This window comes from Podarcis bocagei, assembly GCF_964188305.1.
Source record: "Podarcis bocagei genome assembly, chromosome: 2".
NCBI lineage: Eukaryota > Metazoa > Chordata > Lepidosauria > Squamata > Lacertidae > Podarcis > Podarcis bocagei.
In genome coordinates this window covers 111,341,329-111,366,874 of record NC_138126.1, presented here as the reverse complement: position 1 = coordinate 111,366,874, position 25,546 = coordinate 111,341,329, and the positions used below count along the sequence as shown (strand labels likewise).

Sequence of the window (25,546 nt, the reverse complement as noted above, 5' to 3'; positions counted from 1 at the left end):
ATTACAAGTGGGGGTAATGTGTTGGTGTACCTGGGCAACTGTCTTCCCTCACTTGACAAAGATTCTGGGAGAACTGTGCATAGATCTACTGTGGCAGGTTGCTAGCTCAATAGGAAAGGGAAGCGGTGTTGGAGTTAGGGGTGTTTAAACTTCTCCCCTCCCTAGATTTTCCTGATTTGAAATTGCCCTCCAGGATTTATTTGTCATGCAAGGGAAAATATAGAAACATTATCAAGATACCTGCATGCTTGCCCTCGTCGTAGTTTCAGGGGATCAATATATTGAGCAAACAGCATGGTGAAATGATTTAACAGTTCTGCATTCTAGCTGCTTTTCCAATCCAATTTGCAGGTGGGGATGCACATGACTGCTGGAACTTTTTTTTTTAATGAAAAACCATGGGTGAGTCAATTGTATCTTTCTCAGCACCTTGCCTAGTGCGGCCCCACAGTACCGAGAGCGTCTGTATATTCCTTTTGTTCAAGAGCCTAGTTACAGTGCACACAAATCTGCATATGCCAAAGTACACATTTACTCAAGAGATCAGGGGCCGTTGTTGGGCAAATATCACAGGACTTTATAACCTCCCAATGGAGTTATTTTTAATTTAGGAAAATAAACGTATTTCCTGTTCAGAAATTAACTAGGAAAAATAAACCTGGCACTAATCCATAGGTGGCAATGGTCCTCAGGCATATGGGGGGGGGGGTAAGCATTTTCCATGCCCTAGATCTCACCACATTAGTATAGAATCTGCTATCTATTGTGCTAAGGGATTTTTCACCCTATGTATTTGCAATGAAAGGAGGTAGTGGGTAGTGATAAAGGGTGATTTAAAGAAAACCACCCTAACATTTGATTTAGATTATGGGTTGCCCCTGTGTGGCATCTTGAGCATTTTAGCATGTAGGCTAATGTAATGAAATGCTAACTATATGCCATATCATTTGAAAAGCCTTCATGATGGAGAAAAGCTTTGAAATGTATGCCTGATTGTCCCTTCTCTCCATTCCTAATTTATATGCCTTGCATATAAAATTCCACCCCAGAGGAGTTGCCAGAGCCTCTTATAGCAGAAATGGCCATTTGGTGCTTTAAAATTCCATGTTGTTTAACAGCCTGACTCATGAAAGCTGATAAAGTTATGTAGAACTAAGAAAATACATAGAAATATGCAGACTTCTATTTGCTGAAAACGAGTGACCTAATTTTGGAGCAGAATCACCCTGCGTCATTGCCCTAGAAGTGACTGTTTCTCATAGGCACAGCTAGCCTGAAGGCCTGCTTTTATACCCTATCAGTATACTGTCTTAGGTGTTGTCAGCAGTCACCGTTTTCTCAATATGTGAGCAAACGTCTGTTCTGCCTTTGAAATTGTGCAAAGTCCACACAGGCACTGTGCACAGGAAAGAGGTGTGTTTGCTTTTGAATTACGGTTGATCCTTGAGGCATGCTTACACCCTGGGTAACGGATGCCATGTAGCTGAAGTGAGGTTTCTAATGGAAGTCATCATTGCCTGGCTGGTGTTTGCAACCTGTCAGCCCTGGGATCTGACTGTTCCCAGCCCAGATACAATCACTGGTTTTGGGTAGGATTCAGCCACATCCCGACAAATTGAGGATGCACGATTCTTGTTGGCTGTGAAGTCTTGCACAGCAAACCCATTTCCCAAGGAGACTGGAGTTTTTGAGGGAAAGGAAGTGATGGGAAAATGCTTTGGAAAGTGTGCAAACAAATCAGAATGAATATTAAATAAACAAGTCATCTGGAAGTGCTCTTGGAGTAGTTTGTGCAGATTCAACCTGCTTTATTTAATATCAATATGCGACACCTGGCTTTTGAGTGTATGTATGAGGCAGGGAGATGGAGCGAAATGGTGGAGACGGCTGCTGCATGACCTTCTTTCAGGGAATGCAAAACTGGCTGAAAATCCACAGGTGGGACAAGCAACAAGAACAACTGGAGAAGAGCAAGGCAGGAACCTGGACACCTCTTAGATGGGGGGTGGAAGACACCAGAGGCTGCAGTGATGCTTTTCCCTTTCCAAATTTCGGGGAGGGGGGGAGGGGATAAATCACAAATGGGCTTTGAGAATTCTCCTCTAAAAATAGTCCTCCACAGATTTCTCTTCAAACACTATTTCCTTGTAGAAATGTTAGGGGAGAAGTGCAGTTTGCCCCTTGCTGTCCTCCTGCTCCCATGTAGCACTTGTTGTCCCTGATGAACAAGCCAGTGGCAAACATCACCACTTGGACCTTTCTTTCCTCCACCTGCCTATGGCAGCTGTGTTGTTCTAACTAAACAAATAATGAACTTGGCCAGCTGAGTGCATCTGGTTTGGAAGTGAAACGGGGCCACCCAAAATCAAAAGTACATAGATACACAGAAGTATGTAAATCTGTACAGGACTTGTGAGTTTCCAGGATATATGGAATATTGAGGCAGAGTGGAGGTTGGGTGGAAGTAGTGAAATGGACTACTGGCTGGGATCCAGGAGGATTTAAAAGCAACAACAGCAACCCTGCCCTCCTTGCACTATATTTGGATGAAAAGGAGGTGAGGGGAAAGGACATACTTTGCTACTCACACTCCTGAACCAACCATCAAAACTCATCACCCATTCCATTCACCACAACGGGCACTTCCAGACTATTGCTATTTCTTGGAGGGATTCAGTTATAAACCAGCATTCAGGTTGCACAACAATCTCACTTTCCCCCTATCCCAGAACTGGACTTCTTGTGATAGGGAAAGTGACAGAGATCCCATTTCCTTGATGCAACATTGTCTAACCTCCCAGTAAACTAGTCAGAATGAATGCTCATTGAAGAGCACATGTTGTCAAACTTCACGCAAACCAATAAGGATGAATGTTCTGTTAAGCAGGATATAGCCATGAAATGCTCAGATTTGAAGCTGGCAACAGCCCTAAACCAGGATCCTCTCCTGCTCCCTTTGCCCACCACCCCACCTCACTGAGACCTGAACAGTGCTACTAGACTTCTCTTTCAGGCTGTCTCTTATGGGGGTGCATTGCGACAATTAGCTGTGTGTCCCATTTGTCTGTCTAGCCACACAACCATATGCAGGCCTGTACAGGAAGGGGCACCTGGTGTTGTTTCCTTGTTGCAAATTGCAGCGGGGCTGCCCTGAGCGTGTGGTATGGTGAGGAAAGAGGCGCTGTGCTAGTAACAAACAGTTGTGGGAAAAGGAAAGGAGGTGGTCGAACAGAGAATGATGTGGGGTGAGTGCACAGCCTCTGCAACATTAAGCTTGAGATCGATCTGTGTTTTCCAGAAAGGGGCTGCTGATAGTAGTGTATGTGCACATCCCGCTATTCACCGCTGCTGACAATAAGCAGTTTATATTGCTTTTTAAAAAAAAAAATCTGTTTGACCAGAGATGACAAAGGAGCAAGAGGAATGTGTGCATTCTTTGGGAAGCAGTGCCTCCCTTAGACCACTCACAAGTCTCTTTTAAAAAATTGTCTGTCTCCAGCTTCTATTTATTTTATTGCAACTTCACTGGCAGTGCTAAGGCCGCAATGTGGGGGTTAGGCAAAAAAAGTGAACAACAGAACAGGCGATGAAGGGCTTCACAGATGCAAAATAGGTAAGCATCAATCTGATTTTAACCCACGCTTCTTGACCCGTTGGGGGAGTTTTCAAACTCAGAGGATTAGATAGCCATTTCGGCACATGTTGCTGCTCACAACACACCACCATACCCCTTTAAGGAATGGCTTGTGCTGCTAACTCAGGACTGAGGGGATGCTGGGTGGCAGCCTGACAAAGGGAAGGCATTGAAAAGAGCTCCTTTTCTTCCTAAATTTTCTTCCTTTTCTACGTGCTTGGATTGCCAACCACAGGGCCTGTCATGTGTCTCTGTGAGAGTGAAGGCACACGGAAGGATCCCACTTGATTATAAAGAGGTTTGGGAGGGAAAGTTTCTGGTCTGCAAGGGTGAGGACAATAACTGTGCTGCCTTGAAAGAGCTAGCAGGGAGCATGATTCAGTGGAAAACAAGGCAGCGGTAATGGGAACAAATAAAGCCCACACATCCTACCTTCATATTTCACCTTTCTTTCCACTTCAAAGCCAGAAGCAAAATCTTAAGAGCCTTCCTTGTCTCTTTTCTTAACAGCAGGGGCAGGAAACCTCAGACCTGCTACAGACCACACCCTCTCACAGGCCCTGCTACACGTCCCAAATACTGTTGTCTGCATGGAGTGTGTCCTTGAATAATGCCCCCCTGCTTGCCTAGAGCAGGGGTCAGCAAACTTTTTCAGCAGGGGGCCTTCAGACCTTGTGGGGGTCTGGACTATATTTTTTTTTGGGGGGGGGATGATGAATGAATTCCCATGCCCCACAAATAACTCAGAGATGCATTTTAAATAAAAGGACACATTCTACTCATGTAAAAACATGCTGATTCCCGGACTGTCTGCAGGCTGGATTTAGAAAGTGATTGGGCCAGATCCAGACCCCGGGCCTTAGTTTGCCTACCTATGGCCTAGAGGGAGGATAGTGTCAATGTAGAAACTAGCCTGCTGTACGATGATGAAATTTAGATTACTTGCTCCACCCACTTTAACCCACCCACATTTGTCTCTGGCCCTTCGCATCACTGGTATGTGGCCCTGGGAAAGTGGCCCCTGAAAAAGGTTATTTAACTCTGCTTTACAGATATCTCTCATGCCCATTCTTTGCTTCTCACCTGCCTGTCATGATTGGACAGGAGAGGCGCGACTGTTATTAGGTCAGTCAGTTGTAAACACACACACTTAACAATTTTGGTTCTACACATCAAATGTAGACCTAAGGCCCACAAATGATGTCATGCAAAAGAATCCACAGTCACACTTAACTGTACAGTGGAGCCTCAGGTTACATATGCTTCAGGTTACATATGCTTCAGGTTACAGACTCTGCTAACCCAGAAATATTACCTCGGGTTAAGAATTTTGCTTCAGGATGAGAACAGAAATCGTGCTCTGGCGGCACGACAGCAGCAGGAGGCCCCATTAGCTAAAGTGATGCTTCAGGTTAAGAACAGTTTAAGGTTAAGAACGGATCTCCGGAACGAATTAAGTACTTAACCCAAGGTACCAGTGTAATGTAAGCATTGCACATTATAGTTGAAATCAAGGGGGCTGGCTGCACATCGATGCACAAACTAACTGTGGTGTCACAAGCCAGTTATTTTACTCTAAGAACAAAGGAGATGAATGCTTAGCATTGCCCCTGCCATGCTAGTTGTTTTATTTGTTTCTTATCGCTTCTTAATGCACGTCTTCTCATATTCCCTGGAAGTAGGTACATGGTGGTGCCGTGTAACCATGCATCAAATTGTTTTGAAATGACACATGAGGGTGTTGTTAAAAATGTGCGTGGGCAGAAGTACTGCATATTGGATTTGGCACTATTATTTGGGAGCTGAGTGAATAATTTATTAAGTATATTCTTGCCCACCTTTCTCTTATAAAGAAAGCCATAAATCCTTGAGTGGGTCAAAACCAATTAACAAATTTCAATCACAAAAATGATCTCGAAATAAAATTAAGAGCAGTGCATTTAAAAGTACATTGCATCTGAATCCCAAGTGCTTTCTGAAAAAGAAAAGGCTTTTGCTGTTCTTTGGAAAGCAGTAAAAGATTTTGCTTCGTAGGCACCCTGAGGGACAGAGTTCTGCATTGTGACATCAACAGCAGGCAAAGTCCTGTTGGTTGGAACTGCCAGCCTAATCATCGACAGTGTTGGCACGCAGAGCTGGGCTTCCCTAGGTGATCTAAGTGCAGGGCTATTGTTGGCAGTCAGTATCTTTGGGCGCTTGCCAAAGCCCACACCTTAGTAGGAGGCTTGCTGCCAATTCCTAGAGCCTTGTGGGCCTCCACCTCCTCCCCTTCTGTGTTGCAGTCTCTTCACCTGCCCTCTCTAAGAAAGGAGAAGGAGCAATAACCTGTATGGGCTTTGGTTTGCTTCTCTTTGGTTTGGTTTGGTGGCTTGGGCTGGGGCCAGAGAGAAAGGGAAGCAAATGGGCAGCAACAGTGGTGGAGAAGACATGATAGATACAATTGGGGAGGGAGCCGACTGAGATTATCCTACACAAGTCCCCCTACCCACACTGGCGGAGGAAGGGGGATGCGGTGGGTGTGGTCTGACCTGGGTGTCATCCCTGAGGGGGGTGACATTGCCACGCTGTCCCCTTGGGACGCTCGCCGTGGGCGGCGCCCCTCTGGGATGCTTGCCCCGCCCCCGCGGGTGGCTAACCCCGCCCTCTGGGTGCCATAGCAGCTAGCTCCGCCTCTTCCTACCCACACACCTGGAACTGGCATTATCTAACAGTGTGAGGATGTTTCTCTGCAAAGATGCACGACGGAAAAAATTCACAGAACATTTAACGGAAAATTTGCTGGTGCTTTATTCACTTGTGGAAAATTCTCAGTTTCGTAAGTTCACTTGTAACAGCAAAAGGATGCCAACGCAATTTTAGCCAAGCCTGGCAGTTTTCAAAGATTTCAGCTTTGTTTGTTGAATACTAATGAAAAGCGCCCAGCTTTGATTGAATAGTCTAAGAAACGAACAAAAGAGAAATCAGCAGTCAAAATCAATGCAGTTTTGAAAGGATCATTTTGCCATCTTGAATAAAAATGGTGTTCAGTTGTATCCAAACATAGACAAAAAATCTGTTCCTTGATCTCAGGAACCATCATGCAAAATTTGTTATGATATATCAAATAGTGTTCAAATTAATAGAGAGTGGACAAAGAGACAACTTTTCAAAAGATAAAGCAGACAAGTAAAACGTCATGCTAAATAAGATCATTCTCTAGGGTATCAGAAAATTACTCTGTGCAAACTGAACATTTTCTAATCAAATTACAAATAGTGGTGTCTGTTTTCTGGGGGAGATAATCCAATTCAGAATTTTCCAGAAAACCCACATCGCTGTTTGTATGAGAGTCAACATGCTCCTTTAACTAGGCAGATCCGAAGTAATTTAGGGCTTTAAAGATCAGTACCAACACCTTGGAACACTCTGAAACAAACCGATCAACCCAGTAGTGCAGTTAGGTAATTATTTGCTTTCTAAAATAGATTTTTTTCACTAGTTTTTATAGTAACATTAACAGTACAAAATACAGAATTACAACACAGCTCAGCCATACAGTTCATATTGATATCAATTATATATTTCATTAGTCCAATCATGTAGAACATGGGTAGGCAAACTAAGGCCCGGGGGCTGGATCTGGCCCAATCGCTTTCTAAATCCAGCCTGTGCACGGTCCAGGAATCAGCATGTTTTTACACGAGTAGAATGTGTCCTTTTATTTAAAACGCATCTCTGGGTTATTTGTGGGGCATAGGAATTCATTCATTTCTCCCCCCCACACACAATATTGTCCAGCCCCCCACAAGGTCTGAGGGACAGTGGACCGGCCCCCTGCTGAAAAGGTTTGCTGGCCGCTGATGTAGAAGAACAGAAATAAAGTGCTGATTGTGAAATAAATAAGTTGCACATAGGTTCATGCTATATTCAATATTGTCAGTGCTATTTTCTGGGGGTACTCAGAGATATGCAGTTCTGGAACTCCCCCCCCCCCCCGAATGTTCAAATTTTCTGTAACAAACAACTTTATTGTGAATACCGGCACCTATTTTTTCCCCCTACAAAAAAATAAAGCATTGGATATGGTATACAATTTACTGCAGGAAATTCCTCTATAATGTTCCGTGTGAAAGGCTGGACTGCAGTTAACATTCTCCCTGGTGGTATATATGAAATACAGCTAGACCAGCATTCATGGAATAGCATTTTCATTTTTTCTACAGTTAGGTAATTCTAGACTTAATGGTCTTTTACACAGCCTTTTCAGAAGGTAGCGTTTATTACTTCACTTTCAAATGTGGTAAGCCAGCCTTCCTCATTTGTTCCCCCACATCCCCATTCTGCAGAGCAGGGACCTGCCAAGTACTTCCCTGTCAGCTCAGCACAGTGCCGGATTTATGTATAAGCTAAACAAGCTATAGCTTAGGGCCCCACTCTCTTGGGGGCCCCTAAAAAATTTAAAGGGGAAAAAAACCTGGATGTACATTTCCAAAATATAAGATAAAAAACAAATAAAATAAAACATGCAGCAACAGTGCCAAATGGCTTTAGATATCTATTAAGTCATGGATAGGCAAACTAAGGCCCGGGGGCCAGATCCAGCCCAATGCCGTCTAAATCTGGCCCGCGGACGGCCTGGGAATCAGCGTGTTTTTACATGAGTAGAACATGAGTAGAACATGAGTAGACTGTGTGTTCTCGAAGCTACCAGCATGAGTTTGACCAAACTGCAGGAGGCAGTGGAAGACAGGAGTGCCTGGCGTGCTCTGGCCCATGGGGTCACGAAGAGCCGGACACGACTAAACGACTCAACAATAACAAAATGTGTGCTTTTATTTTAAATGCATTTCTGGGTTATTTGTGGGGCATAGGAATTCGTTCATTCCCCCCCCCCAAAAAAATACAGTCTGGCCCCCCACAAGGTCTGAGGGACAATGGACTGGCCCCCTGCTGACAAAGTTTGCTGACCCCTATATTAGATCCATAAATTACCATATAACATATATTCAACACAAAAAACAGCGGCAATTTGTTGTCGACAAAGGACAGCTGGACATATAAAGGGCCCCATTACCTTCAGTAGCTTTGGGCCTCATCAAACCTACATCCGACCCTGGCTCAGCAGCACCCCTGGATAAGCCAGGGAGGTCTTGTATTGGAATAATCATTTCACACACTTCTTTCCACTGCTATAGTTGCTCTCTTGATTCCTTCCCGCTCTCGCAGTTACGCTTTTCTAATATTGCTTGCAACGGTTTCCAATTACAAACGTAAGTCTGAGCGTGGCAAACAAACACTAGCGATGCATCCTCAGGGGACAGCCCACGTAATTCAACTTGCAGGAACACGGGGGTGGGGGTGAGCAGCGTGCGATGAAAGGATCAAAGAAAAAGATGCAGTTGCAAGATAAATAAAGTGTGAGAGAGAGATCTGCTTCCGTTGACTGAACTGCAGGCAACTGGGTCTGTACCTCCTGTCAGATGCAGCAGCTGCATAAGCCACAGGTGGAAATATAACATCTTCAGAGTTATTAGGTGTGATTCTGGTTTAATCTAGGTTCATGGGATCCTTGAAGGCGGAAAAACATTGAAGTCCCCTTGAATCTGCAAAGTGGCAGATCGGTGCAAGCCCTAGGTGTTTGTTCTGCAAGAAATCTGGTTTCTAGGTGATGGAGAGGAAGGAGTGGGTGGAAGAACTCTTGCAAATGGTGCAAGCGGGGAGCAGGAACAGCCCCTCAGGCTGAGGATCCCTACATCTGAACACTAAATCGCACCTCTCACCAATGGAAGAGCACAGAGAGTTGCAACCTAATGTTTGCCGTTTGGGGGGCGTTGAAAGTAGACGCAAAAGGAAAATCACACTAACTTACTATAGAACCAGCCTTCTCCAATATGGGGCCTTCCAGATGTGTTGGACTACAATTCTCATCGGCCCCAGGCAGCATGGCTGTACTGATGGTACCCCAAAACATGGCTGGTGAAGACTGAGCTTATGCTAGTGTCATAGTTTAGAGTTCAGTCTACTAAACTTTAGCATGTTTATGAGAATTCAATAGGACTTCTGAGTAGACATGGCTAGGATTGTGCTTTTGATTACCTTCCTACCTCTCACTTTCACACCAACAGGTTGGACCCAGAAGGCTCACCTGCCTTTTTCCACGAGGAGCCGCACCAAAAGATCCTAGGTGCCTGGGGATTCCATTTTTCAGAAGCAGGTTAGAAGGACTTTTTCTTCCCACTGTTAACTTGATTCACATGTAGTGTTAGAAACTCGTATATATAAGCTAGGCGCCAGATGACTCCTTAAATCAAGGTTACAATCGCCAGAACGGAATGTCTAGCTGCCATTTTTGGATAAGATGGCTTTAAAGTCTTTATTTTTCAAGTGGTGGGCTGACTGATTGATTCTCAGTTAAACATCTGGCTAGTTCAGATGGCAACCTTGAGCTAGGTTAAGAACTTTAAGAACTTAAAAGAAGAAAAGTCACTTGATCCAGGGGCAGTCCACATATATATTGGCCTCTTCCGACCTCTTTTTCTTAATGGGGACTGCTCCTTCTCAGGCTGCACAAAAAAAGCATTTTGGTTCCTGCAAATCCATTCCAATTGTGCAGATAAAATATAACCGGTAGAATTCTACAGCTTGCAGTATTAGTGTGTGAAAACAGTCCAGATCCAATGATCCCCAGGCATGCACCTCCAGATGGTGGAGATGTCAGGCACTAGCTTAACACCCAGGCATCTTCACTTGGTCGCAAGTGGTTGATAGCCAGGTGCAAAATGCGCTTGGTGCCTGGCTAATATTGAACACTGTTCACACGTACAAGAGTTTTAACACTAATGGTATCATGAACATGAATGCATACCCATATGAGCAATGTTGAGGGAAGATGAAAGGAGCCTGAAAGGGCCAATTAACAGACATTGACAGGGAGCGAAGATTCCAGTGAGTCTATGTGGCGAAGCTGCAGCGTTTCATAACAGAAGGCACAAGGCTTAATTACTGAGATGGATGGGGATAATAGCTGGTGGGGACAGCTATGGGAATCCTACTTACAATTCAACAAACCCAGGATCAGGCACAATAGGACAGGTTGCTTGGCTAGGATCTCAGAAAATAAGATTGCTTTAAAAAAATGCCTTAGAGCCCGCCCAGTGTACCTTTCTCCTTGATTGTAATGCTCAGAACACCACCACAAAGGGTTAAGTCTCTTCTTTCCTTCTAAATACTAAATAAGGGTTAAACTCAGCAAACCCTCCAGATGCTTAGAGGGGAATCTAGGCAAAAGAAGAAGAAGAAAAAGCTGCCTTATAAATCTTTAGAAATGTGAGGCCTCAAGTCTGAGCAAATAAGCACACTCTTCCTTGTTTTCCTAGGTGTTTATGGGGCTGGGATAGAGAGGGAAAGCAAAACACTCACCTCACGGTTTAGTTATAGCGACAAAGTCTGCTGGTATCCCATTCAGCAGCCTGGGAAGGCTGGGCTTGAAACCAGATAGCAAGACACTGTGGCCAAATATGTTTCTTGGAGATGGTTGTAGCTAGAGAGTAACCCATCATGAGCAGAAATGGGAAATCCTAGCTTCCTCACGGTCCTTTTATTTTACTACTTTGCTGATTGCTTCCGACTTCAAAGGGTGTGTGCACGTAAATGGCCTTTTATATTTGTTGTGTTCCCATCTCAGTATTTAATTGCATCTCTGTTGTGTGTATAGAAATTGAAGGAAGGATGTGTTCATATGCAGATTTTCCGTTTCAGGTGTTTAGGTTGTCTGTGGTCCTTTTTTGTTTTTGAGTAAGTATGGTGCCATTTGTGGTTGTTGTCTATTGAAGAAAAAAAAGCAAGTAATTAATTATTAGTATTTAATTATTAGTGTGCTTGGTGCTGCACAAATTGACAAGAGTTTCTGTCCCTAAGGAACTTACAGTCTAAAATTTGACCTAAAGGTAAGCAACAGTGGAAGTGGAGGCAGGGGAACATAATAAAGAAATATATGTATATGAGTTACACCCTTGCTGTAGGTGGGCTGTGCGGTCTTCCAGATGTTGCTGGACTCCAGATCCCATCAGCCCTAACCAGCATGGCCAATGGTCAGTGATGATGGGAGCTGTAGTTAAAAATACATCATGAGGGGCAAATGTTCCACACCCATGCTCTAGAGCAGTGTTTCCCAACCTTGGGTCTCCAGCTGTTTTTGAACTACAATTCCCATCATCCCTGACCACTGGTCTTGCTAGCTAGGGATGATGGGAGTTGTAGTCCAAAAACGGCTGGAGGCCCAAGGTTGGGAAACACTGCTCTAGAGCATGGAGTCCAGGAGGCTGTGCCAAAGACTTACTAGGCTGGGTTTTGAGGAGGGGTGTCAAGTAAAGTAGGAAGAGTGTTCTAGGAAGCAGCTCCAGGCATACAAGCCGCCAAGGGAGAAAATGTGAAGGTTTTTTGGTTGGTTGGTTGGTTGGTTGGTTTGAAGGACCAGGAGACTTTCACATTGTGGTGGGTGGTGGAGCTTCAGGAACCAAGTTCATGAGCAGGGAATGCAATTTTTACTCTCTCTTCTTAAAGGTTTCCTGAAATCTTAGTTTAAGCTACATGTGGGCTTTTGGGTCAAGTGAAAAATATTACACACACACACACAGATGGCGCTGGTGCTCTCAAGGTCTTCTCCTGCTGCCCATAAAGCCTCCTAAGGTGGTGAAGCTGGCTACCTTTTTCTCCCTTGAAAAGCACATGGAACCGAAGGAGGAAGTTAGAAGACTGACTCTCTTTCCCACTTCCTCTTTCATCTCTATGCGCTTCCCAAAGCTCAGATTAATTCTACTGGAGGTGGCCAGGGTGGGTGCCAAGATTAAGGGGGAGGTTGTCAGCATTTAAAGACTCCTCTGGAGGCATTGGGCTCTACTAGCCTGTTGTACCAGTGGAAGCCAGTGCAAGGATTCCCGCTAGCACAATGCGAATTTTCACCTGTTCACCTCCTGCTTCCACCCTGCACAATCCCCAAATCTGCTCTGGAGGGATGGGGGAACACCCAGACCAGATTTTGGGTGGTGCTGGCAGAAGGAAGGAGGAGGTTCCCTTGCACAAGGAAAACTTTTCCACTGATGCAACCTTTGCCATAGCACTAGGCTGAACACAACCCATCCAGCATGAATCATTTGCGTTGCTTTTTGTGTTATGCTTCGTCCTCATGAAGACATTAACTTGAGTGCTTTATTCATGCTTTAAAAAGAATTTTAAAAAGAATTGGCTAGGTTGCCACTACTTGAAGTAAGCATCACTTAGAGCTCAATCAGACTTTGGTGCCACATTTCTAGGTTTGCGCTTTAAAGCTCTCCCTGCAAAAACTTGCTCTTTACCTCTGAATCAGAGTAAATGGCATATGCAGAAAACTTGATTTGCAATTAGTTCTGATTCTGCATTAAGGAGTGGGTTTTCTTGGGGAAAGTGATGGGGCATGGTGCTTAAAAGCATGGATGTGTGCCTAGAAAGTACAGGGCAAAAGCTAAGTGTGGATGAGCCCTTAGCTGCTGGTGGAAAAAAGTGTTATATAAGAGCCTAGGAGAACCCCAAGCCCTATCTGCTTTATACATTTAAAGCAGTACTCATACCACTTTAAACAGTCATGGAATCCTGGGAACTGTAATCCCCCTCCCATAATTTTAATTGTTTTTCATGTTAATGTAAGAACAACAAGTACAGTAACTTGTCCAGTGGTAGGTACATTCTTATTAAGTTTCCTATGCAGTACACAAGGAATACAGTGGTACCTTGGAAGTCAAACAGAATCTGTTCCGGAAGTCTGTTTGACTTCCAAAACAGTTCGGAAACCAAGGCGTGGCTTCACGATTGCAGCCAATCGGAAGCCATGGAAGTCACGACGGACATTCGGGTTCCAAAGAACGTTTGCAAATCGGAACAATCACTTCTGGGTTTGCGGCGTTCGGGACCCAAAACGTTCGTCTTGCAAGTTGTTTGAGATCCAAGGTACAACTGTATGTTTATTTATGCATTATCGCGTATCCTCTCCATAGTATTTCTTGTGTTGGGATATAATAAAAGTATCTTCTGTCTCATTTATAAAGGAAAAGAAAGGAAGCCAAATCTCACCAAAAGTGTCTGTCCTTTCAGTCCCTTTAATTACCCTCCTATGCCGAGTAAAGCATTCCGATAGCCACGTCCCAAATATTATTTAACCAGATTTCAATGGGGATTTGGGAACTGTAGTTTATTACGGGTGCTGGTTGTTTGTGCCATATATGATAATGTTTTCAGTGTGTTCTAGATGCCCCTGTTCCATAAAGTACCTAATATGTATATTGCATATGCGGTGGTCTTGAGTCAGAGAAGTGTTTTCTTTTGCTCTAGCCTCTAGAGATGTAAAAAGTATGCTGTTGTCACTCCCTTCAGCCATATAATTTTAAACATAGTTCCCAACTCCACCCAGCTTACAGACTGACTAGTAGTGCATTCTTGGTCTTATTTTTGGCAGACAAGGTTGTGTTGGTGGTCCATGGCTCACTGTGTCTTGGCAGGGCTGTGGTACGACTGCCTCCATTTGGTGCTGTGTGAGGCATATTCCCCGGAAAGAGTCATCTCACCTCTCTTAGCTATCATCATCATCAGTTAACATCCATTGCCCTTTGAACAGACAGCATGCTATGACTTTCTAGTTGAGATTGTCCAGAGCTGGAAACTAGGTATATCCAGGGGTTCCCTCCCCAGCAATTTGAGGTCATTGGTGGGGGAGAGCTGGGACAGTGATCTCTGGCTCCTCTCCCTCCAGCATCTGGTTTGCATTGTGTACGCCTGGCCCCTGGAGCCAAGGGCATCTGCCATAAAGCTAAAATTAGCACAGGATGTTGATCTAGTTAGCTGGATTTGGTAACTCCAAGCTCCTGGGCTGGCTCCAGAGATGAGTCAGTTCTCCTCCTCAACCCTGCTGCTCAGACCTCTGTGCACATTTGATCAGATGCTGGTCCTGTGCAGCAAGGCTCTTTGGGACCACTTTTCTTTGCTCTGGTTTCTGCATCGGTCGGTAGTGCTAAAGGAAAGTCTTGCTTCTTCCCCACATCTCAGGGGTTTCCAAACTGTGGTCCATGAATCACTAGTTGTCTGTGAGCTTCATTCAGGTGGCATGTTGATTTTTGGCTGAAGATGGGAAGTGATACATGTATTACATGAAATAGCCATATGTATTTTTCATTTCATTTTCACCTTTTCCCCCCCTTCTATGGGATTGTATTACAGTTTGAGATGGAATCTAGCACAGCATCTAGCACAGCACATTACAATTGCTACAATAGGTAGTGAAATCATTAAGTGGCCCTTTAGGGCTCTTAGCAATTGTCAAGTGGTCCATCAAGGAAGAAATTTTGGGAAACACTGCTCCATCTTTCTTGCTGCTCTGTTTCACTTTGTCTGAGGAACAGCCTCTTTTCAGCATTTAGGGCTGTGCAGCAGAACAAGTCTCTTTTTGTCTCTGTTGCGCTTGTCAGCACATGTCTCTCCGGCTATTGGCAAAGCCACGTTGTCGGGCAAGGTTTTTTCAAGTCTTGCACAGTTGAGCTGGGTGTGGGTGGGTGTCCTTGCCTAGTGAATCATTTCAATGTGTCCACTCATCATTGCCTCCCATTCTGAAATAGTGGAGGAATAGCAAGAGCAGGCAGACCTAGACCACCGGATATTTGAGTTGGTAGGATTATACCTACAGGCTCAAATGTTCATAGCATTATAAAAACCAATATCCTTATTTGTAGGACCTTCCACCCCCCTCTGTACTTCTTTTTTTAAACCATTGGCCCATGTTCTCTCTTACACATCTGCTCCAACCCCCTATGCTGTTTAGTGTGGCCATTAAGGGAGCTGAGATCTAGGACTTAAGTAGCTGGGAATCTGATTTCACAGATCCATATTGCAAAATCCAGGATACTTAATTTGAGTCATTTTAAAATTACTGACCATTATGCATTCTGTGTAAATTGCATTTGGGGGTTGAGTCCATCTGAACAATGATATCCATGTCTCTGAGAGATGGAATGCACTAACGTGGTTGCTGCTGAGCAGTGGCGTAGCATGGGTTGTCAGCACCCGGGGCAAGGCAAGTAATTTGTGCCCCCTAACCCATGGATTTGCGCCCCCTAACCCATGGATTTGCGCCCCCTAACCCTAACCCCCAGATGTTGCACCCGGTGCGGCCGGCCCCCCCTGCACCCCCCACGCTACGCCACTGCTGCTGAGTTGATTCCATAGAATGAAGGGGAAAGTAGCAATATATGATGGAAATATAATCAACTAGGGGCATGTCTTATGAAAACTCCTTGGTATGAATGAGAACTCAGGAACCACAATAATGCTTGATTATCTTTTATTGCATAAGCTATAGTTGCTTATAAGTTGAAAGCTTTTGAACCCAAAGTAATCCCCCCCACCCATTTTTCTCTAATGTGGACTTGCATATCTATTGAGAAAATGCCAGATTTCTGTGCTTAATATCAGATAAGCTAGTGGGCCTTGTAGTTTTAAAACACCTTGGTTCAGGGAGCACCCTTGCTAGCCAAAGCTGGATGTAGGAAGCAGAGGAAGTTGGAAGGGTTTTAAAAACAGCAATGTAACTTCAGCTGAAGCAGCTTGAACCAGCATCCACCTACTGCCATGATCACCTGAAAGGTTCCAAATACATCTTTAGGCTTTGATCTGCTGTCCAGTTAAGTTTCATAATGGAGAAGGGCAGTTTAATTGCAAAATGGAAAAGGGGGTTAAAAACTATGTGGTAGTACAGTGAGGATAAATTTATCTTTTAATTTACAGGAGTGTGCAGCTGGAACTAAAACTGCCTCCACAGGAAAAAGGAGGGAGAGAAAAACCTAACAGCAGCAGGGGGGAAAAAAGTATATTGAGTTTGTCATTATTCCAAGTAGCAAGTTATGATTTACAGCCTTGACAGATAAATTACTTACTTACTTAAAATTAAAAAGTAGCAAATGCTGAGTGTTCATTTTCAAAATTCAGACTTCACACAAACTCTTAAGAAAAAAACTGCATAGCAAGGGAGAGGCCTGTTGACTACAATAGAACTGGAAAAGCAAATCTATAATTTGAACTTGCTTCACTAAAAGACGTGCCAGAGATGGAAAGGATCCTTCACTGCTTTGCTGGGTACAGCTTCACAAGCCATATTGGGTTGTTTGGCTGTTCTGGATGAAGTTGCACTCCCTTTGATGGGTCAGATGTGCATTTGGGGAGTTCTCCTGGAACCATCTCTGTCACTAAAAACACCAAGTGACCTCTGTGGCAAAGAGCACCTATGACCAGGTTTGCTTGGTATTAAAGCTGTGGTCTTTCCTGGATAGAGTAGCTTGGCCACTGCTGGTCATGCGTTGGTATCCGCACGCTTAGGTTTCTGTAATGTGCTATATCTTTGGCTGTCCTAGCAGCCAGCACAGAAACTACAGCTAAGTGCAGGATCCAGCAGCTGTGGTGCTAAATGGGGCACCCAGGTATGTACATACTTCACTTGTGCTGAAGGAACTGCACTGGCTGCCTAGTGGCTACCGGACAACACTCAAAAGTGTTGTTGCGGACTGTCAGGGAACTGCCATCAGAGACAAGAGGAGAGGTAAGACGCTCCAATGGTGCAGGGGAGGGAACTAGCAAGGAGAGAGAGAGAGCTTCCGCTGGGGAAGGAAATCCAGGGGACACCAGGGAGAAAGGGGAGGCTGAGAGTACTGCGAAGGGGAGGCTCCGAGACTCTTCCAGTGAAATCAGCGGAGAGAGCACAGGACCTCCGCTTGGCACGCCCACGCTGCGCAGAAGGCTTCCGCGCAGAGAATCTAGGAGGAGACTTGGCGTCAAAGAATTTCTATGTTGGAGGAAGTTTAGGAGACGCCCACTCACGGATTCTGCCAGTGACTAAGACAGTCGCGTTGTAAGGGCTGTCAACCCAGGGAAAGGTTTAGCTATACGACCAGCTTGGAACAGTTTGCAGTTTACGCACAAGCAACCCCAATTCCCATTACACGGACATATAGAAAATTCTGAACAACTTGGCTCCAGGATGCTTGGCAGACTGCTTTCCCCTATATAATCCTAGTCAATCCCTACAGTCATACAATCATAGCTTCAGAGGAGGTCCTTTCAAACTCTGCTTACAGCACTGCGAGTTCTCAAGGCTAGGTGCTTTTTCCTTCACCCGCTGCAGCTCCAGAACTCCCGCGCCTTCTTCCTAGCTCGTCTCTGTGCATGCATGAAATAATCATTCATTCCTGGGCTGGGCTGATTTGCTGGCTGCACGGAAGAGAGCATCACACTGGGAACATGGAGTGTTCGTGGGATTATTTATTGGCTGTTGGAGTGGCTTCATAGCTTAGCACTTGCGGAGACTGAAGGAGATTCTGGGGCCTTCCTTAAAGAGACAGATTTCCAAGCTTATTATCTCAGTGGATCCTCCTGACCTTAAAAAGTATGAAATTCTGGCTGAGGCTCCAGCTGACTAACTCTCCTCCCAGAATGCACTTGGGGCATCCTGTGTATGGCAGTATTGTTTTAGCAGCGGGAACCATGTTCGTTTCCAGCAGCCAAACTGCTGTTATTCAGCGGCTACAATAACCTTGGCAGATGTTGTTGTGGTTGCCGCGGAAACGTTTCCTTTTTGTCATAGCCCACGTGAAATTTATTGTTTTATTTAGGTCCTGACAAGCAGGTTGCAGTAGGGAAGGCCAGAGTGTCACCTCGCGAGGAGGGGACGTGTAGGCAGAGCAGGCCAACCTCTTGTGTCTCCCACAAGCACTGACTTTGGCCAGCTTTATGCTGTCTAGTAGTGTAGCGTCCCCGTCCTCGCCCTCCTCAGAAAATACAAAATTCCTGACTAAACCATCCATTAATTCTGCAACCACAAATCCTCAGTATTTGAATGGCAAAGCCATGCCTATATTCACATGTTTTATTTAGCTGGCAGACCTTACGTACACAGTTGTATAATTTTATGGTTTGAATTTTTCCGTTTTATGTTCTGCTTTATTTCCTTTTTTGTCAGAGACGGGAGAGAATTGGCAGAAAGCTGTAGGACACACAGGAACAGTTAAGAGCTGGGAAGAAGCAACAGGCTGGGCGGGAATAAGGAGCTTGTGGGCCTGTCTCCCCAAGTCATCTTTGCTCATCCCTCTCTCCTCCTAGTCTAAATCAGTCTTTCAAAGTGTGCCCAAAGCTGTTACAGTAGCTCTTGGTATATGTCGGTGTTGCTGTTGCAAGTGCCTCCAGGATAAACTACCTAGGATGTGGCAAAAAACACACACAGCCATCCCAGACCCATAAAAAACCCAGAGCACTTTTTAAAGCAGAACTGTCTTTCAAGGCCTTCCGCCCTGCACAAGGCAGGGCAGCTGTGGCTTAACAAGGGCAGTCCCGGAATTGGTGTCTCACAGCAGTCTAAATGGCTGGGGCAGTCCAGAGTCTCAACAGAGGGGCAACATTAGAGGAAAGGTCCAGTGACTAAACTAGGTGGCAGGGCGGCACAAGTCAGGGAATCCTAGAATTGTAGAATTGGAAGAGACCCTGAGGGTCATCTTGTTCAACCTCCTGCAATGCAGGAATCTCAGCTAGATCATACGTGACAGATGGCCATCTAACTTCTTTTTAAAAACCTCCAAGGAAGGAGAGTCCGTCACCTCTCGTGGGAGTCTGCCAGAGAGTTCTTCCTGATCTCCTTTCAAAACCATTGGTTTGGGTCCCACCCTCCAGAGCGGATGAAAACACAAGCTTGCTCCATTCTGGTACAGAGATGTTGTTCGTGCAACCATATGTTACTGGGGCAAAGATGTGCCTGGAACAGAAGGCTTTTAAACTCGAACCTTCACATTGCTTGCAGGTTTGGTCTACTCTTGAGGAGTGGCTTACTCACCAGTGTTTATTCACTCTCAAAGAGCCTTTGTTCCTCAGATGGGCACTTTGGCATTTGGCGGTCAACTGAGCCTGCCCCCTTAGGGCTCAACGGCAGCTTGGCATCTGCCTGATTCCAAGAGAGGGCTACCTTTGCCACGGGAAGAAGGTTAGATCACCATTTCCCCTGAGGACCCAGGACCCTCCTAGTCTCCCTTGCAGTCCCTTCTCACAGAGTATTTTACTCTGGGGAGCCCCCAAAGAGAATTCCTCCAGCAGGGGCATGGCACCTTTGAGACCCTGATCTCCATTACTGGTATTTGACATGAGAAATTTGAGGTGCATATCCGCCATATACAGTTCCCCTATATAACCCTTGAAAGGGGAGGATGTTAGAAAGTTCATTTTTCTTAGACCCATGTCTAGTCAAGTCGCATCACCTTCTATTCTTTGGCACTAGAGGGAACTAGTTGCTTCCTTTGGACTGAGATTTTTGGCCCACTCACCTCGAAGTTGGCAATGCCATGCCACAAGTAATGGGGGAAGTTGCTCCTGGTGCCCTCATGTAGCAAAGATGAGGAACCTAGGACCCAATGCTTCCCTCCAGGACTTTCTATCTGGCCCTCAGAATTCTCCCCAGGCCACACCCCTCTCTGGCGAGCTGCACATATCCTAAGTGCTTTCGCCTGACCAGAATGTGTCCTTTCTCTCTGATAATGCCTTTTGCTTACCCGGATGGGGGATAGAGAGGTGAGTGTGGAGAAACTAACCTCCAGTACTAAGGTAGACATCTATATTTGTTGCTCTGCCTACTTTTTGCCCAGTGCTTTAGCTGGAAAAAGTTCATCTGCCATCACTCTGTCCTGCAAAAAGGACTATCTGTTCACATGGCTTTAGCAGTCATTTCTTGAAGCAAGGCATGATCATAGAATCATAGAGTTGGAATAGACCACAAGGGCCATCGAGTCCAACCCCCTGCCAAGCAGGAAACACCATCAGAGCACTCCTGACATATGGTTGTCAAGCCTCTGCTTAAAGACCTCCAAAGAAGGAGACTCCACCACACTCCTTGGCAGCAAATTCCACTGTCGAACAGCTCTTACTGTCAGGAAGTTCTTCCTAATGTTTAGGTGGAATCTTCTTTCTTGTAGTTTGGATCCATTGCTCCGTGTCCGCTTCTCTGGAGCAGCAGAAAACAACCTTTCTCCCTCCTCTATATGACATCCTTTTATATATTTGAACATGGCTATCATATCACCCCTTAACCTCCTCTTCTCCAGGCTAAACATGCCCAGCTCCCTTAGCCGTTCCTCATAAGGCATCGTTTCCAGGTCTTTGACCATTTTGGTTGCCCTCCTCTGGACACGTTCCAGTTTGTCAGTGTCCTTCTTGAACTGTGGTGCCCAGAACTGGACACAGTACTCCAGGTGAGGTCTGACCAGAGCAGAATACAGTGGCACTATTACTTCCCTTGAGCTAGATGCTATACTCCTATTGATGCAGCCCAGAATTGCATTGGCTTTTTTAGCTGCCCCGTCACACTGTTGGCTCATGTCAAGTTTGTGGTCAACCAAGACTCCTAGATCCTTTTCACATGTACTGCTCTCAAGCCAGGTGTCACCTATCTTGTATTTGTGCCTCTCATTTTTTTTGCCCAAGTGCAATACTTTACATTTCTCCCTGTTAAAGTTCATCTTGTTTGTTTTGGCCCAGTTCTCTAATCTGTTAAGGTCGTTTTGAAGTGTGATCCTGTCCTCTGGGGTGTTAGCCACCCCTCCCAGTTTGGTGTCTGTGAGGGTTTGATTAGCTGCTTGTGCGTGAAAACGTGCTCCCTCAGAGTTTGTGCGCCCCCACAAACCTCCGTGTGTGACGGAGCTCCTCAGACATGTCTGCTCTAGTCACTAGTAGAGTCCGACAGTGGCTGTCTGCGGAAGCGTTTCCAACAAAGAAGTTCCTTAACGGAAACGCGTCTCCTGGACTCACGGAGTGACAGTTTCCTGCGAGGTATGGGTCTCCCTATGGGAGACTCCGATACCTCCCCACTGTTCTCGCTGGAAGCCTCCCTGAGCCCTCCCTCCTGCTCGCATTCCCTCAGAGACCCACTCCTCCCCCTGCTGGTCCCTGCTTCAGCAGTTGAGTCTCTTTCATCCTGCCTGAGTCCCTCCACCACCTGATGCTCTGATGGCAGTTCCCTGACATCCACCTCCCCTCCAGGGCCCCCCTCACCCCCTCCCAATTCCTCCCCCCTGGGAGGTGAAGGGCTAAAACCCCGAAACGAATCTTCCTCATCTTCTGACGTCTCGAACAATTCTCTCCATCGATCGTCGTCCTGGCCAGCTGAATCCTCCTCCTCTTCAGAATCTGGGAACCCCTCCAACTCCTCTTCCTCGTCGGTGGTGGCAAAGTATTCCCTTCGGAACCTCGCTACAGGCTGAGGTTTACGTGGGAACCTCTGATGAAAAGTCTCTATTAAAACCTCGTCATTGACATCCTCTGCCCTAACCCAGGTGTTTTCCGACTCCGGTTCCCCTTCCCACATTACCAAATACTCTACTTGATCTCCCTTCCACCTGGAATCGAGGATCTCCGCTACATGGTAGCTGTGTTCCTTCTCCTCCATTGCTGGTCCCCTAGTGACCCTCCCCTCACTGTCTCCTCTATACGGTGACAGCAACGACCTGTGAAAAACTGGGTGCAGCTTCATGTGGTTCGGTAACCGGAGCCTGAAAGCCACTGGATTGACCTGCTGTATGACTTCAAACGGACCCAGCCTTTTGGGTCTTAATTTCTTACAACCTCCTTTGAATGGCAACCCTTGGGTTGACAGCCACACCTGGTCCCCCACCCTGATGCTTTCACCTTCCCTTCTGTTTTTGTCTGCTTGCCTCTTATATTCCTCCTTAGCCCTGTTTAAGTTGAGTTGGAGCTGGCGATGGATCGCTTCCATTTCTTCCACGAACTGTTCTGCAGCTGGAACGCTCCAGTTCTCCCCCTCCCCCCCTGGGAAGGCTCTGGGATGGCACCCGTGATTAGCCAAAAAGGGGCTCATCCCCGTGGACACGTTCTCTGCATTGTTGTAGGCAAATTCTGCCAACGCCAGCTTCTCCACCCAATCATTCTCTCTGTCATTAACATAACACCTCAAATATTGTTGGAGAACCCCATTTGCTCTTTCCGCCTGCCCGTTGGTTTCAGGATGACGGGCCGTCGAGAAATTAACCTCTACATGCAGTAAGCTCATGAGCTTCCTCCAGAACCTGGAAGTAAATTGTTTCCCTCGGTCTGAAACCACCCTCAAGGGGGCGCCATGCAACCTAAACACATTCTCTACAAACAATTTGGCGGTTTCTTCTGCTGTAACCGCATGTGAGCAGGCTATGAAGTGGGCCATTTTAGTTAACAGGTCTACTACAACCATGATGGCTGTTTTCCCTCTAGACCTTGGCAGATCAGTCATGAAATCTATTGCCACTGCTTCCCACGGTCTCTCAGGTGTGGGCAGTGGTTCTAATAAACCAGCCGGCGCCTGCCTCTCCCCCTTGGCTCTTTGGCATTGTTCACACCCTCTCACATACTCCCGCACATCTTCCCTGACCTTGGGCCACCAAAATTCCCTGGTAACCAGCCACATGGTTTTGTGTTGCCCAAAGTGCCCTGCTGTGGGGCTATCGTGCAGCTGCTTGAGTACTTTCTCCCTCAATTCCCCTTCCGGTATATATAACGCTCCCTTATAATACAATGCCCCATTTCTCTCCTCAAAACCACCGGGTTTGTCTTCCTCCCCTCTGAGATCCCTGAGTTTCCCCTGGGCGTATGCATCCTGCACCGTACCCTCTACCAATTCCCTTTGCCCCACCAAAGTCGCCCCACACACCCAGCGGTCCTCTGGAATGATATGGGTTTCTTCGGGTGCTCCCTCCCCCTCCAAATATTCAGGCTTGCGTGAGAGAGCGTCCGCCCTAACATTCTCTGGGCCTGGCACATAACAAATCTCAAAGTTAAATTTGGAGAACTCTTGGGCCCATCTCAACTGCCTTTGGTTGAGCACTCGCGCCGTTCTCCAGTACTCTAGATTTTTATGGTCCGTGCACACTTGCACTTTATGTTGTGCACCAACTAGCAGATGCCTCCATCTCCGGAACGCCTCATGAATAGCAAGCAGTTCTCGGTCGTACACCGTGTAGTTCCTCTCGGATTTGTTCAGCTTCCGCGAGAAGAAGGCACACGGACGCCACTCCGACTCCTCCTTCCCCGGCTGCAGAAGAAGCACCGCCCCTATGGCTCTGTCAGATGCGTCTGTTTCAACCCTTAGCTTCTTTCGTAAATCCACATGCAGAAGTTGTTCTTCAGAGGCGAAGGCCCTTTTCAGTTCCTCAAACGCTCGCCCCGCCTCCGCCGTCCATACAAACTTCTTCTTACTGCTGAGACAGTCAGTGATGGGCGCCGTCAGATGGGCGAAGTTGCGGATGAACTTACGATAAAAGTTTCCAAACCCTAGGAACCTCTGCACATCCTTCTTGGTTTTGGGTGTTTTCCATTCCAGCACTGCCTGTACCTTGCCGGGATCCATGGCCAATCCCTTGTCTGACAGGCGGTACCCCAGGAATTCCACCTCCTTGGTATGGAACCGACACTTCTCCAGTTTGACCCACAGCCTGTTGGCTTGCAGTCTGCTCAACACTTCTCTGACGTCTCTCACATGTTGCTCCTCATTCTCAGAATACACCAACACATCATCTAGAAAGGCAACGCAATTCTTGTAGAGCAAAGGGCCCAGCACGTGGTTCATAAAAGATTGAAAACACGCGGAGCCTGCTTGTAATCCAAATGGCATAACGAGGTATTCAAACGCCCCCAAAGGGGTAAACATGGTGGTTTTCCATTCATCCCCTTTCCTTATGCGTATCAGGTTGTACGCCCCCCTTAGATCCAGCTTTGTGAAAATCTTTCCCTTCCTCACCATGGTCAAAATATCATCAATTCTGGGCATAGGGAACGCCACCGGTTCAGTCACTGCATTCAGCCGCCTAAAATCACATACAAGTCTCGGCTTGTCCGCATTTTTTTTGTCCACAAAGAATACTGGGCTCCCCCCTGCTGCTTTGGACTCTCTGATGAAGCCTCTCTTCAGGTTCTTGTCAATGAACCCTCGCAACTCCTGCATTTCCCTGTCTGACATGGCATACAACTTGCCCACGGGAAGCTGTGCTCCAGGGAGTAAATTGATCTGACAATCAAAGGGTCTATGAGGTGGTAGTTGGTCAGCTTCCTTCTCGCTGAACACGTCGCTGAGATCTGCATACTGTGGTGGTACCTTCACCTTCCCCATTACTTCAGTCCCTGCTAGGGTGGCTTGGGCCCCTACTGAACCCTTCTCCCCTTTGCAGTGTTCTAGGCAATGTGCTGAACCAAAGGACACCACTCTTTGATGCCAGCCAACCAGCGGATCATGTAGAGCTAGCCAGCTCATTCCCAAAATAATGGGAGCGCCTCCCAGGGTGGCCACATTAAACGCTATCAGTTCTGTGTGCCTTGCCACCCTCATTATCATTGGGACAGTCTGCAAGCGGACTCCTCCTCCCAACAACTCCCTGCCATCAATCGTGGTCACCTGCAGGGGGTTGCTTAAAGGGATGGTCTGTATCTGGTGTTCAGCAGCAAACTCCTTGCTCATAAAATTGCAGGAGCTGCCTGAGTCCAATAGCGCCTTTATTTTTAGGGGGTGCCCATTCTGCAGCTCTAGCGACACTTCAATCACTAGAGCAGGTCGAGGAGCTTCTGGCACGGGCACTTTCACTGCTCTTTGGCCTGGCTGCAGTGCCCCAATTGTGGCAACCAGGCGTTGGCTTTTACCTGCTCCGCTCCCCCTTCTTCTCCCCCCTCAACAGCTCCCACCATCCCTTGCCATTCCTTCCTCTGGGGGCAGACTCTGGCAAAGTGGCCTGGCTGTTGGCAGAGATAGCATTTCCGGGGGCCCTTTCCCTCCTTCTTAGCTCCCTCGCTGGTTTTTGAAAATGCGCGCGCGCGCGCTGTTCCGATTTCCATCGGCTCTGCCGGCGGGAA

At 46.4% G+C, this 25,546-nt stretch overlaps 1 protein-coding gene across 7 annotated transcripts in view; it reads left to right on the top strand.

The window, feature by feature from the left end:
* Positions 1–25,546, top strand: part of DGKA (diacylglycerol kinase alpha) — an 86,914-nt gene that overhangs the window by 30,304 nt on the left and 31,064 nt on the right. For 4 of the 7 annotated variants that reach the window (XM_081181298.1, XM_081181302.1, XM_081181299.1 and 1 more), the window contains one exon: positions 9,739–9,827. The exons of 2 other annotated variants lie outside the window; for them this stretch is intronic. In XM_081181298.1, the coding sequence (XP_081037424.1) occupies positions 9,739–9,827 (89 nt within the window). Of the gene's footprint in view, positions 1–3,587; positions 3,614–9,738; positions 9,828–25,546 lie in introns of those variants that run through there. One more of the 7 variants, XM_081181300.1, reaches the window with a different exon arrangement.